The 14520-nt window shown below is 45.9% G+C and overlaps 1 protein-coding gene across 2 annotated transcripts in view; it reads right to left on the reverse strand.

The window, feature by feature from the left end:
• Rbm28 (RNA binding motif protein 28) overlaps nt 1-14520 on the reverse strand; it is a 31873-nt gene that overhangs the window by 2051 nt on the left and 15302 nt on the right. For both annotated transcript variants that reach the window (XM_055608107.1, XM_055608106.1), the window contains exons 10-18: nt 14392-14501; nt 11857-11930; nt 10872-11007; nt 9909-9973; nt 7722-7880; nt 5040-5189; nt 4688-4762; nt 1720-1973; nt 1438-1543 (exon numbers count right to left, since the gene is read on the reverse strand). In XM_055608107.1, the coding sequence (XP_055464082.1) occupies nt 1438-1543; nt 1720-1973; nt 4688-4762; nt 5040-5189; nt 7722-7880; nt 9909-9973; nt 10872-11007; nt 11857-11930; nt 14392-14501 (1129 nt within the window). The remainder of the gene's footprint in view (nt 1-1437; nt 1544-1719; nt 1974-4687; nt 4763-5039; nt 5190-7721; nt 7881-9908; nt 9974-10871; nt 11008-11856; nt 11931-14391; nt 14502-14520) is intronic.

Raw genomic sequence — 14520 nt, forward strand, 5'->3', positions numbered from 1 at the left:
TCCTTCCTTCCTTCCTTCCTTCCTTCCTTCCTTCCTTCCTTCCTTCCCTCCCTCCCTCCCTCCCTCCCTCCCTCCCTCCCTCCCTCCCTCTCTCCTTCCTTCCTTCCTTCCTTCCTTCCTTCCTTCCTTCCTTCCTTCCTTCCTTCCTTCCTTCTTTCTTGTTTGTTTTTCTCTGTGTAGCCCTGGCTGTCCTGGTTTTGCTGTGCATACCAGGCTGGCCTCAAACTCACAGACATCCGCCTGCCTCTGCCCTGCTGGATTAGAGGTGTGCACCCCCACGTCCAGCCAGCAGAGCACTTTCTAAGCATGAGAAAGGAAGGCCTTAGGTTTGATCCTTAGCACTGAAAATTCAAAAACAAAACAAAAAAGTAACTCAAAAGCTGGTGGGGTTTTGTAAATGATAATGTGGACAATTCTGACACCTCCTGACGGAGCTTGGCTTTACTAACAGTAAACACCTGAAATACAGCACTGAACACCGGCAGGGAGGCACTCGCCACCCAGGAAGAACACAAATCCATTGTACTCTGGACCTAAGTACTGGATGACAGGCAGTACATGGTGTCACGGAGACAAGGCACGTGATACTGTAAGGTGCGTGGCTGAATTCAACAGGAAACACATCCTCTAGGACGAATGACCTGCTCCTCCAAATTAACAGCACAAGGGAGAAGAGTGTGGTGAGAGAATAAACACCACAGATGAAGAGAGGGAGTGACAAATAATGGAAATGTAATGGGTGAACCTTGTTAGCACCCCAACTGGTACTAGCCAAAAGTAAACAAACAAAAAAACAAACAAACAAAAAAACAAAAAAAACATTTTTAAGGCAATTGGGAAAGTTTTAATAAGTTTTAATATTAGAGGGTATAAAGAGCTTTTGATTAATCTCAACAGATATGGTAATGACACTGTGTGTGTGTTTGTGTAGAGATTCAACCATTACAGATGTAGTCTGAAGGTTCTCTTTTTTTTTTTTTTAAAGATTTATTTATTATGTATACAATGTTCTGTCTGCACGTACACCTGTGCACCAGAAGAGGGCAGCAGATCTCATTACACATGGTTGTGAGCCACCATGTGGTTGGTGGCAATTGAACTCAGGACCTCTGGAAGAACAGCCAGTGCTCCTAACCTCTGAGCCATCTCTCCAGCCCCCATGTCTGAAGTTTTTCTGGGCAATCTACTTCTCGAAACATATTTACATGTAAAGCAGGATTTGCTTTCACACAGTCTAGTGAGGGGAGAACAGGCACAGGAAACAGGAAGCACACACCAACTGCTCAAAAGCTTGACAAGACATGTGGGTTTACTTTCTCTCTACTTTGATCTCCCCCTCTGAAGAGCTGCAGCCTCCATGGGGAACCTTACCTCCCACTCGGCTGTCCAGAAAGCTTGTTCTCTGCTCAGCCCCAAACCACACCCCATAGCACTCACCTGCAGGGAGGAAGCTAACCGTTGCTGCTGCCTTTGCTTCCGCTGGCCTGTCTGGACCTTCGGCTTCTTAGAAGGAAGGGACTTCACCTTGCCTTTGTCCCGCAGCCTGAAATGAGACAGCCAGGTAAATGCCACACGGGACCCTTTCTCTGTTAGTGCTGAGCCCTTCCTCACTGATCACCACCCACGGGGGAAGGGGCACCACCCCCCTCTGCCCAAGCAAACATATCAAGACAAAAACGCACGATGCACCTTGTTCCACACGGCTCTCCTGCACCTCACCTAATTTTGGGGCCTCGGTGTGAAGGGAGTGCCAGGACCTTTCTTCTCTTCTTCCCATCAGGCAGCTCCACGTGCTCCACTTCAGCCTTGGTCTGGAATCCTGCCCACGATGTGGGGCCGGCCTTCCCTTTCTGCTCCCCAGAAGCCTTACTTTGCTCCTGCGTAGCGCTCTGAGCTGCTCGCTGTTGCTCCTTGCCAAGCTCTTCTTGCTTCTTTTGGGGCTTACTGGTTCCAGGCTTAGAGCCCATCTTTTGCTGCATAAAACAAGAAATTGCCACCTGGTTTCTGCATGAAGTCGACTCAGTGGAAATACTTGGTAGAGGAGGAGCCTGGCACGAGCTCGGTAAAAGAGGAACTGGCCCCCCCCATAGCCAGAGACAGAAAAGAAGACACGAGTAGTTTATAAGCACTGTCTGCTAACAGATAGCTACGAGGCAGGGGACACACACACAACAGAAAAAGGCAGTGAGCAGCAGCCGAAGACTCAAAAGCCAGTAAGAAGGGACAATTGTCGAAGGTGAAACATAGGCCAGGCGTGGCGACCACATCTAAAATCCTAGGCAGCCTGGGCAACATGAGACCTGTTTCAAAAGACACCTGCCTCCCAAAGGTGAGGGAAACAACAGCAAAAGAAACAAAACAAAGCAATTACTTAATAGGATTCGCTAGGAAATTCTCAAGACCAGCTTCAGGCATTCAGCCACAGATCTAAGGGTTGAGAGAAAACCATCAAAACAAAGACCCCAAACTCCACAACCAGATTTCCCACTCTGTGGTAAACCACGTAACCAGGAAAAAGAGAACATGAGGTCGTTGACGTTCCAAAAGACAAAATTACCAATCTAGAATGCTCTACCCAATGACATTATCTTTCACACAAGTGAAAGAGACTTTCTCAGATGTAGAAAGAAAAGAAAAGAATAAATAAATAAATAAGAAAGACTGTTTCTAGGAAATCTGCTTTACAAGAAATGTAAAAGAAATTCCTCCAGAGAACACAAATGGCATAGATTAAAAATCTACAACATGAAGAAGGGAAAAGCATCAGCACAAGGTCAGTGAAGTAAGGAAGGCAAAGAGACACCAGAGCTTCAGCTGCAAGCATAAGGGTGTTGAAGGCTTACTAGCACTCAAGTGCGGGGCTGGGGTGGGTGAGGGGGTTATTCAAGAATATCAGTGTAAGAATACCTATGTTATTTTGCCCTTTCAATTTTAATCTAGATAAGCTGATCCAATCAGTATTTATTAAATGTCTACTATGCACCAGTCTGTTTATAAGTGGTAAAGATACAGTTGCAAACACCGAAATGTTTGCTTTTAGGACTCCTAGTCTGGTGGAGAGAAGACAGGTGGTGTGAATGAAAGGTCCTCCACAGGCTTCTGTGTTTGAGCGCTTGGTCCCCAGTTGGTGGTGCAGTTTGGGGAGGTCTGAAAGAGATACACCAGGAAGCGCAGGCATTTAGAGTTCCCAGCCTTGCCCTGCTTCCAGCGGGCTCTCTTTGCTTTGGGCTTGCAGCTGAGGATATGATCTCTCAGTTTGCTCCTCTGTGTGGCCATCCCCGTTTCTTGCTGCCATGACTCCCTGTCATGATGGGCTCATATTCCTTTGGAAGTATGAGCCCAAATAAACTAATCCTTCCTGAAGCTGCTTTTGGTCACAGTATTTTATCATAACAATAGCTACTATAAGACACAAACAAAAATACACACAAAAAAAAGACACATAAAACAAAAATAATCAAGTAAGTTGATGAAAGCCTGAGTAATGAGGGCTTATTTGAGTGTGGGAAGGTTCATTTACTCTGAATAAGGACAGTGAGAAGTATCCTTATGAGTCAAGAGAAGGGCCACTTTTATTTGTTTGTTTGTTTTCAAGACACACCAAACATTATGAATGAACGCTCTCTACACAGGCTAACTTTGATACAGTGCTGATGAGTGCTGGAAGAATTATGGACCTCAAATTACTGGTGTGTCTCAAGGGAAGATGGGTAAGCCAGCTGACTACAAGCTGGGCAGAGGTGTATCCGCTCCTTGAGTCCTGCTTCGCTGAGGAATGCAGACATCACTAAGCCATTTCATATTCACACACCGAGGATCAGAGAAGAAGTAACCTGGCAGGAAACATACAGCTAAGAAAGCAGCAAGCGGGGCTGGAGAGATGGCTCAGAAGTTAAGAGCGCTTCTACTTGCTGCTGTTCTCCCAAAGGTCCTGAGTTCAATTCCCAGCAACCACATGGTGGCTCACAACCATCTAGACTAGTACCCTCTTCTGACATGCAGGTGTACATGAAGACAGAATATTGTATAAGTAATAAATATTAAGAAGAAAAAACAAACAAACAAACAAGCACACAGCTCCTGATTGTCCCTCCACAAACTGAAAAGGGTCTAACCCAAGCAGCTGGGGGAGTCTGGGTTCAAGGCAAGCTTGGACAACAAGGGGGACCCTGCATCACAGGACGACAATGGCTCTGTAGCTTAACCTTGGCTCCACACCGTGCAGGGACCCACCCTAGGCCACAACACTGGTTTCCCTCCTCCTACGCAGCTCTCAGGACAGGGACCACAGAGGAAAACAGCACCAGCAGAGTCTTAAGACACTGAGTAAAATTCTACTTGGCAGAAGCACAAACTGAAAAAAATGGAAGTTTAATTAAGTCCCTTAAAACAAACCAGGCAACCAACTACAAAGCTGGGCAGCACGACATACACCTTTAAGCCCCGCAGTCAAGGCAGAGGGATCTCTGCAGTTCTGGGTTAGCAGAGCTACAGAGTGAGATCCTGTCACAAACGACCAGGACGAAACAAGCAAGGGCCAGAAAGATGGCTCACCCGATGGCATGAGTTCAACCCCAGGACACACACGGTAGAGAGAGAATCAACCTCCCCAGTTGCCTTCTGACTGCAGGGGCCATGGCCCAGGCACCCAGGTACACACACACAGTCAGACACTCAGGCTCAGTACCAGGCTGCGCTGCATCCTCAGCTCCTTCACTCTAAGCTTCCTTCGGTCTTCTAAAGAGAACTCCACGATCGGTCTCTGCCGGAGGAAGACAAGGCGTCATTCATAATCTTGGTAGTATGTGGGTGCAACAGACCCAGCTGGCCCCACCGCCCCCCCACTGTGTGAACCCTGAGGCTGCACCCCTTGTCTTCTCTACAGGCCAGCTCTGCAGTCTGCCCAGCCTGAGTTCTTACAGGTGTCTATCTGCCCACCCTCACCCGCTCACCTGGCACTCTCTCCCACCATTCAAATGTCAGGGACAATGGGCAGTTCAACTCTCAGAAAATGGCTTTCCCTGGAGGACGAGACTCACCTTCTGAGGCCCAAAGATTTCCGGGTTGTTGTTGATGTGGCGGAGGGCTCTGAGGGCGTGCTCATGCTTCTGAAACTCTGCGAAGGCATAGCCCAAGGACTGGCCCTTCATCTTTCCATTGACGGCTTTAAGGTCCCGCATCACTCTACACTATGAGAGAAAACAAAAAGACAAACAAACAGCAGTTATGAATAAGAAATAAAAACTTCCAGGGGAAAATGTATTTTATTTAAGATTTTTTTTTTTTTTTTAAATCTTGCATATATGTGCGTGGCTATGTGTATGCATGTCCCTGGAGCTGGACTTGGAAGCAGTTGTGAGCCGCCAGACATGAGTGATAGAAACCAAAATCAGGTCCTCTCCAAAGGCAATGTGTGCTCCTGACCAGGAAGCCACCTCTCTTCGGTGCCCCGAGGAGAATGTATGATACTTAACTGTTCATAACACTCCGAACGAAGAGATGCATGATTCCTTAGCTTGCTAGCAAGTTATTGTTGAGAATGGGGAACTGCCCAAAGATTCCACCACTGAAGAAAGCCCCCAGGAAGAAAAGTAATGGAGATGAGAACGGCCTGATGGCTGCAGGTGAGGAAGATGCATCTGACAGAGAAAGAGCATCTCTGCCCTCCATGATAAGTCTCAGAACACAGCAAGGCTCACTCTCCCGGTTAGAGTCAGAAGCCGTTTGGTATACAGTTTTCTCTAAATGTCTAGATAAGCTACAGTAAGTTTCCTAGAGCCCTGAGGAGCACAGAAGATGGCCTGAGGAGATGCACTACTTATCCAGCACTCTCCCAGAGCCGCTGCTCTTCTGCAGCGAGTGATCTAAGTGAGAAGGACTCTTGTACACTGCAGCCCTGCAGACAGCACTACTGTCCCCTGCAGAGGCTGAAAAGAAGAACCATTCTTTACTTCAGGGCTCTTTCACTCAAGACGCCATCCAAGCCTCTTGCGGAGACACAGCATCGACACAAACACAGGGATTAAGGGAAATAATGCAGTGCTCTTGTCATGACTTCTGGGGAGGCGTGAGCAAACATCTACTGACTCAAGGTGAAGACAGACCAAGGTAGGGTGCCACGAAGTCCAGCTGCGGACAACGCGGCTTCCTAGGCTCACTTACAGAAGCAGAAACGACACAATGGCACCTGATCACCAAGAGCCCAGCCTAGCATGGGTGAGAGCTCGCAAGCTGACACCTGAGGTCCACTGCACCACCTGAAGCACTCACCAGGTCTCTGCCCTACCACACAGCGGGCTGCTCTTCCAGCCTAGCCTCTTCTAGGAACCCAGCCTGTCTGAGGCCCTCTCAGCAGTCCTTACTGTTTGTACGTGCCTGAGGAATGAGAGGCTAGTGCATCTGCTCAGTTTCAGGGACTTCCTGAGCCTCTGAGGAATTGTTTACTTCCTAGTTTTACCAAGTGAACTTCCTTCAAGATGGAGGTTTTATCTTGGAGGAAAGTTACATAACCAATATACACATTGTACGATGTACAGAAGTGCACTAAACTGTAATGGGTTCAAAATGAGTGCACACCAATATTTGTGGGTACTCAGTGCTAACAGTATTGTCAGACATGTTCTGACTTGATGATGTGCTCTCGTGTTGTTTCCTCAATTTCAAGAAAACATGTTAAAGAGGCTTCTAGGGGATTAGCCTACAGTTTATGGCTACGACAGCAAAGTGCACCTAAAATGCTGGCACTGATGTTTTAAAAATGGAGATCCATGGATTCTGCGAAGCACTACCCCCGGGATTGGGGACAATAAGATAATATTTACCCTCAAAGGGCTCAGTCTGTCTGGAGAAACAACCAACAGTGTCAGGTCAGTACAACAGTAAGGAGTTCAGGAGACAGAGCTGAAAAGCAAGTGCGAGTGTGAACCCAGAGCTTCTAATCCAACTGACGGCACGAGGTTCCCTGTGCTTACCACGGGGTATTAGCAAGAACTTCACACAGTTCAACGCTATTTTTAGGGATATGGAAATGACACACGGGTAAAATGCTTGCCACATTCGCATGAGAACCTGGGTTCAGGTGCCCAGAACCCACGTAAGAGCCAGACATGATGGCGTACGCCTGCAATCTCAGTGCTTCTGTGCTGGGACGGGAAGAAACAATTCTGTGGAAACAGAAGCTCTAGAACAGTAAGCTCGGGCACACCAACAAGAGAGACCGCTCAAACACCCTGGAGAGTGAGGCACCCCTCAAGTTGTCCCCCGACATTTACACATGTGCCCTGGTGGGCACGCTGTGCTCTCCTTTCCCTCCCCTCTCCTTCTCTCCCCGCCTTTCTTCCTCTCCCTTTCTCACTCTCAAATGTCAGTTTGTGTGTGTGCATGCATGTGCCCACGCACACACACCATTCTTTCAGGAAACAAACCACATAAATTGTGCTCTCTGCAACGGAATTCACATGGCAACACTTATATAACACTAAGCACGCAGCAGGTATTGAAAAAAATGCTTGCTAAATTAATTCATGACAGACATTCCCTCACATTTAGCTCTAATTTAGTGAGACATGAAAGACAGTTCCCAAAAGAGAACAATAAAAACAAGAAAGCTGCCAAACTCAAATTTACATGATGTGTCCAAAAGAAAATCTGCTGACAAGCTGGCACCACAGGCTTGACGAACGCTCATGACTGCAAGCTACGAACGGCGCGGCACCTCTCACCTCCTTAATGCAAACCCCCGTCTCTCCTCTCGTGGCAGCCAGCAGCAGCTTTCTTAGCTGTTTATCATCCACGGCCTTTGGGAGGTTGTGCAGGCAAAGCCTGGTCTGGGAGACAAAGATATTCTGATTCTTGAGTTTCTGGTGTTTCAGCAGCTCAAACTGAGAAGGGAGAAAAAGACAAACTCTTAACATACAGTAGTAAGGAAGGCTCCTAGTTCTCTAAAAGAAAAGAATCATAACTCCATCCATGGCCACAGATGCCTTACAATACCCAGCAGAGAGAAAGGAAGGAAGGTTCAAGGGGACAAGATGACCATGAACTTGAGTCAGTTTGGTTGATAAACCAAAAGGTCATCAACTGGAAAAGTCAAGTGACATTTTCAGATTCAAATTTTCATCCATAAAAACGAAACTGCAGATCAATATTTAACTCTCAGGACTGACATAAGGCCAAATGAAATTAAAACAAAACAAAACAAACAAACAAAAACAAATAACAACAACACCCACATTGGTCAAAATGTGGCCTAGCACAAAATTTTATTCTGTTTTGTTTTCTTTCGAGGCAGGTTTCTCTATATAGCCATGGCTGGGACTAGAACTTACTCTGTAAGACCAGGGCTGACCTCTAACTCAGAGAACTCCCTGACTCTGCCTCCCAGTGCTGGGATTAACCCAGTGCTGGGATTAAAGGCATGGGCTCCAGTTACCCTGTTTAACACTTTTTTGATACAGGGTTTCTCTGTGTAGCCCTGGCTGTCCTGGACTTGCTTTGCAGATCAGGCTGGCTTTAAACTCACAGAGATCCACCTGCTTCTTCCTTCCTGAGTGCTAGGATTACAGGTGTGTGCCACCACACCCAGCTAAATCTTTTTATTGGCAATACTGAAGTTAGCATTTGTGCTCAGTCCCCACCCACCCAACTGGAAGTGTCTAGTACTTCCTTCCTAAAGAAAGTAAACTTTTTCCAATGCACATAAATAATTCAGTAAGCTTGGCTAGCAATACCAGTTCTAAAATTTAGTACATCTTACTGTACTGCTTCCCCAAGTACTGTAATATCCAGATGTTCACTACTAAAAAAACATCAAGAAAACTGTTACAATATCCATGCTGGAAAGACATACTGCTTTTGCCTATTATTATAGTATATTTTCTGCTCCCCATCTCCTGAATGTTAGGGTTCCATAGGTGTTCTACAGCCTTACCATTCTAGGCTGGCGTTTATCCTTTGTTTTTAATTCATTATTAGGTATGTGTGTGTGTGACTTTGTACACACTTGTGCGTGTGGTAGGGTGAAAACTCAGGTCACCAGGCTGGCTCAGCAAGCAGTACCCACTGGGCCCCCGCTGCCTCTTGCTGCCTTTTCATTGGTAAGCTTCGAGAGCTGGGGCACGGCACGGCTGGAAGAGTGCCTGCCTAGCACACACACCATCCGGAGGTCAGGCCTCAGCACTGTGCAACCTGGGCATGATGCCTGCAATCCCAGTACACTGGAGGGAGAGGGTCAGAACTACACAGTGGGTCAGCCTGAGCTACATGAGACTATCGCAAAACAACAACAAAAGTAAGTTATATGGCAAAGTAGCAAGGATGAGAACATCACCAAGGCGTCAGCTACAGTAGACATGCCTATAATATGAAGTTGTTGTACACTAATTGTATAATTCAGAGCTACTACCTCCTACCCAATGGCATCTCAGCTACTCTTTCCAAACCCACGCTTCCTTCGTTTCCTAGTAAGCCCGCCTACACAGCGTCTGTTCTGCTGCTCTACATTTATGCTAACAATTACATACAACCCCTTCTCCACACCTACAGCATGATCTAGTAGCATGTCTTACCAAACACACACGAGTACTACAGAAACAAAGAATAAGACTGAGTTCGTTTTTTTACATTAAACGCCCCCCCCCCCCACAAAAAAACTCTTTTTAAAGATTATTTATTATGTATACGGTGTTCTGCCTGCAGGCCATCTTCTCATGATAGATGGTTGTGAGCCACCATGTGGTTGCTGGGAATTGAACTCATGACCTCTGGAACTCTGAGCCATATCTCCAGCCTGCAAGACTGAGTTCTTACAAGGGGACTTTACACATGGCTCTTCAAGAGCAAATGGAGCGTAATGGTCTCACTTAGGTAAGCCGGGCGAGAAGCTCAAGGCCAAGTTCCCAGCCACTCACCCGCTCGCGTTTGGCCATGTCTGCAGCGCTCACACCCTCGGCAGCCTTCGTCCCAGCACGGATCACTGGAGAAAGAGGGAAAAAGGCCAGGGTGTCACCAAGGGAATGCTCACTGAGCAACAGGAGGAATGTGAGCTGAATGATGCAAACTCTTTATACAGGGCCCTAAGGACTGTGTTGGCCAGTTAGTTGGATCCAAAAATAGCTACAGGGCCAAGTTCTAGACTTCAGACGTGCTCTAAAGACACAGTGAACATTTTGTAATTTTGTTCCTCTCTGCCTGCAAAACAGCATCATATTTATGCTGCAGGTCAGACAGAAAGGCGTGGGAGAAGCTCCAAGGGCAGCTACAATCCAGGTATCTGGGACACAGGACATTCCACCAACAACCTGCCCCTGGGATTTAGCTGCTCCTTGTGCAGCTGGGCGCCAGCCACGATTAGATGAGCCAGCAGAGGACAGAGTTGCGCTCCCATGGCCTCAGAGCACAGGTTCACGGCCTGACGGTACTAAGCTGGAGCTATGCAATCACACAGGAGAAACTCTGGATTTTTTTTTTTTAACTTAAAGCTAATTTCTCATTCTTTTCTAACATAAAGGGAAAGATACTAGGTAAACATTTAAAGATCTACCAATAATCCAAAGAAGTGTTTTTCAGTATCTTGAAAAAACAAAACAAAAAACTCATTAAAAATGAAGACAAGCAGCAAGTAATTTGAGTTTCCCTCCTTTCTGCTTCCGAAATATCTAAGGCAACCAGGCAGAAAGGAGAAAGGGACAGGTTAATCTGCAGAATGGGTGGGGATTCCTAAAGCCACGTCTACGAAAGCAGAATCATAATAAAACATTGAGAAGGGGGAAGTTTGGGTCATTTATCTGAAACACATCTCAGAGCACGATTGCGGCTCTGTCATGTGACAGACCACTACTCAGATGCCTGGCTCCTAACCCTTCACCACTCACAGCCTTCGCGGGCCAGATAGAGGTTCCGTGTTCCTGTTGGCTTCTTCACCTTCTTTGTCTGAAGCTTTGCTGCCTCATCACGGGTCACAGCCAAGTCAACCTTGAGCTGCCGGCCGTCCAGTTTAAGCCCACCACCCTGAAACACATCGTAACCTTCTCTTCAAATCACGGCAAGCAGAATGTGACATACACAACAAGGAATGTGGAGAGAAGGGAATCAGCACACTGAAGGAAGCCAGGCCCCGGTGCGTCTGCCTGGCTGGCTACACGGGGACCCTGGAGACTCACAGTAGTTTCTACAACTGTGCAAAAGGTCCTATGTGTATGTACTTAAGACAACCAGTAGTAAGGAATTTACTTTAGTAGTTCAGTCCCAAAGTAGGCCTAAACTGAGGAAAATGTCTTATAAACCACTGGGTAGTATTCCAAAGCTAGAGAAATGGTAAGAATATTTAGGAGACAATGACAACACAGGTTAACATCTCAAAAACTGCAGACTTCGTTAAAAAACACAGAAAAATTCTCAGTGTCTACACTATGTCTATCAAGCATGCCTCCAGTTTCACAGATGCATTAACACTTTCTTTCAGTTATTAGCCTAAACAGAGGCTGATATGACAACAGTCAACGACTCCTAGAAATGTCAGGTCACAAGCCAGGCAGCGGTGGTGCACACCCTTAGTCCCAGCAACCAGGAGGCAGAGACAGGTGGAAATCCATGAATTCAAGACCAGTCTGGTCTACAGAGTGAGTTCTACGGCAGCCAGGGCTACACAGAGAGACTCTGTCTCGAACAACCAAAAATAAAAATATTGGTAACTGCACTCATCTCAAAGGGTGAATGATTAAGGCAGTACCTGCAACGTTCACTACCTAACAGACCTTTGTCTTAATAATAACAACAACAAAGCTTGGTGCAAGCATAAGCTCTCCCCGCTGGGAGCCATCATGCTCTAGGCACAGGGGGAGGACGTGCTTTCCTTACCTCAGCTTCTGGAGAGGCAGCTGCAAGGCATTTCTGAGCTGCTTCCTGAGTCATGAACTGTGCAAATGCACAGCCTGCAAAAAGACGCAGAATTTCACGAGATGCCCCCTCACTCCCACAGTAATCAAAGACAATCCAGTAAACATCCACAGTCTGAAGCAAATGGAAAGCATAAGTGGCGTCCATCGGACAGGTACTACGTTAATCGGTGACGGACCATAGCCAGATTCCACAGCATACACATCTTTCCATAGCATCTGTTCCTATCAACTGCCTCTTTAATGACACCCACATGACGGGATACAGAAATCCAGCTAACCACTTAACTCAGCAGCAAGAAGTCCCTAAGAGAAGAGTGAAGACGAGGCAGAACTGTCTAACCCTGAAGTTAATTACAGCTCGTGGTCTCAGAGACACCTGAGAGACACCAAATGACAGCATATATACCTCTTGAATTAGAAGAGGCCTCTACTGTATGAATATTGTAGAAAACAGCCATGAGCAGCTCGGTTGTTGACTTATGCTCTAGAATCTTTATAAAGCATGCCTTTCATTGGTTAGACACAGGGCCAACTGATTTAAATGAATTTCTAGCATGGATTAAAACCACTTTTTACACAAATTCACCTCACAGTAAATTTCAAAACATGTTTCATAATATATTGTTGGTATACCTCAAAACTCAAAAAAGAATTCTCCCATGTGTCCCAGAGCTAGGACACTGTGTTCTGCCCCACACTGGATTGGATGCAGATTAATCTAAAGCATATACACAGTAGGCTAGCCCAAAAGTCACTGTCCTGAGCGACTTTCCCTAACTCCCAGACAGGGCCAAGCACTCCTGCTTGTGTGTCCCCAGTCCCTCCCACCCTCTCCTGTCTCTTTCCTCACTGATTAGGTAGCATCTCCCCAAACAAGTACTCCAGGAGCTGGACCACCTATGGCACTGAGTGCTGCCAACAGTCAGCCAGAGGAAACCAGGTGGTCCAGCCTGGGAATCCATGGGCCGTGCGTCAGCAGAGCCAGCCATGAACACAACAGAAACACTTGCAGAAAACTGTCCAAACTGTTTCTACAAACAATGGAACAACAACTTATGTTTATTATGGACTTGCCATTCTCTAAAACAATGGAACAACAACTTATGTTTACTAGGGGTGTATGTTGACACATTTTGTTTGTTTGTTTGTTTGTTTGTTTGTTTGTTGTTTGGAGACAGGGTTTCTCTGTGCAGCCCTGGCTGTCCTGGACTCACTTTGTGAACCAGGCTGGCCTTGAACTCAGAGATCTGAATGCCTGTGCCTCCCAAGTGCTGGGATTAATGCTATGGGCCATCACCCAGCAAAATTGTGTTTTTAAAATCATTAATTATTAATATTAATAGAACAAAAGAGACATCTAGCAAATCAATTGCAGACTACATTGTAAAAATATTAACCTAATACCTTGTTATATTCAAAAAGAGACTGATGGTCTGGAAAGGTGGCTCAGTAGTTAAGAGCACTATTTGCTCTTCCAGAGGTCCTGAGTTCAATTCCCAGCAACCACATGGTGGCTCCCAACCATCTATAGTGAGATCCGCTGCCCTCTTCTGGCAAGCAGGCACACATGCAGACAGAACACTGTCTACAGAATAAATAATCAGAGCAAATGGTGTACTTGGGGATTATGGTTTATCTGTCATTGTCAACCTGACTGGATACATAACCAGCCAGGAGCCTGAAGCCATACCCTTTGAGTATATTTGTGAAGGCCTTTCCAAAAGGATCATCCCTGAAAGTGGGTGCTATTTCGTGTTCTGGGGGCAAAAATCAAAGAAGAAACAGGAGAGAGTAAGCAGATCTTTAGCTTTACCCTTTCTTTGCTTCCTGGCCCACCATGAAAAGATCTGAGCTGTTCTGTCCCCACCGTAATACACTGGATGCTCTGAAACCAAAGCAAAATAAATCCTGCTTCCTTTATGTCAGATATTTGGTTACAATAACAGAAAAATGAAGGAACATAGAGCTTGAGCAAAATGACTGCAGTCCATGAAGTAAGAGATTATGTAATCTAATAACATTCTAATAATCCAGCAGTGCGCTAGAAAGAATGCTTAACCCTTAAGAGCATGAGGGAAAACATCTCATGCACCACTCCTGCTACATAGGTTTTCTTTTGACTGTTGCCATGCAACAAAGTTTCTCTGTCAGTTTCTATCTCTAACAAAAGCATCAAAGAAAAAAAGTTCCCCATTAATTTCAAGCAATGTAGAATGATTAATACCAATGAGATGCTATCACATTTGAAATGCAAAGGAGAACAATAAATGGAATTCATTATCTTAAAGTAAATAAGCAAGTGCTTTAAAGGCTGAGATAAAATTAAGGCTGGCAAAATCATTAAGTTGCTGACTCTCACATCATGGAAGACAATCTCAGAATGTCCTTGGGCTTTTATGGAAGCCAGGAAAGAAAATGGACAGAGTGTGTACCACCCAGAATCGATTCATTTATGTTCTTTCCTAATGCTACCTGGTCAGCTGGGGGCAAGTACCTTTAGAATGCTCGGTGTCTGGGTGCAAGACTATTCGCACATACTTAAGATCGCCAAATTGCTGGAGGATTTCCCCAAGCTCCTCTTCTTCTGAGTCAAACGAAAGGTTTCTGTGGAAAAAACAAAAAT

The sequence above is a fragment of the Psammomys obesus genome, unplaced genomic scaffold (genome assembly GCF_907164565.1).
Source record: "Psammomys obesus unplaced genomic scaffold, mPsaObe1.curated_primary_1811, whole genome shotgun sequence".
In the NCBI taxonomy this organism is placed as follows: Eukaryota; Metazoa; Chordata; class Mammalia; order Rodentia; family Muridae; genus Psammomys; species Psammomys obesus.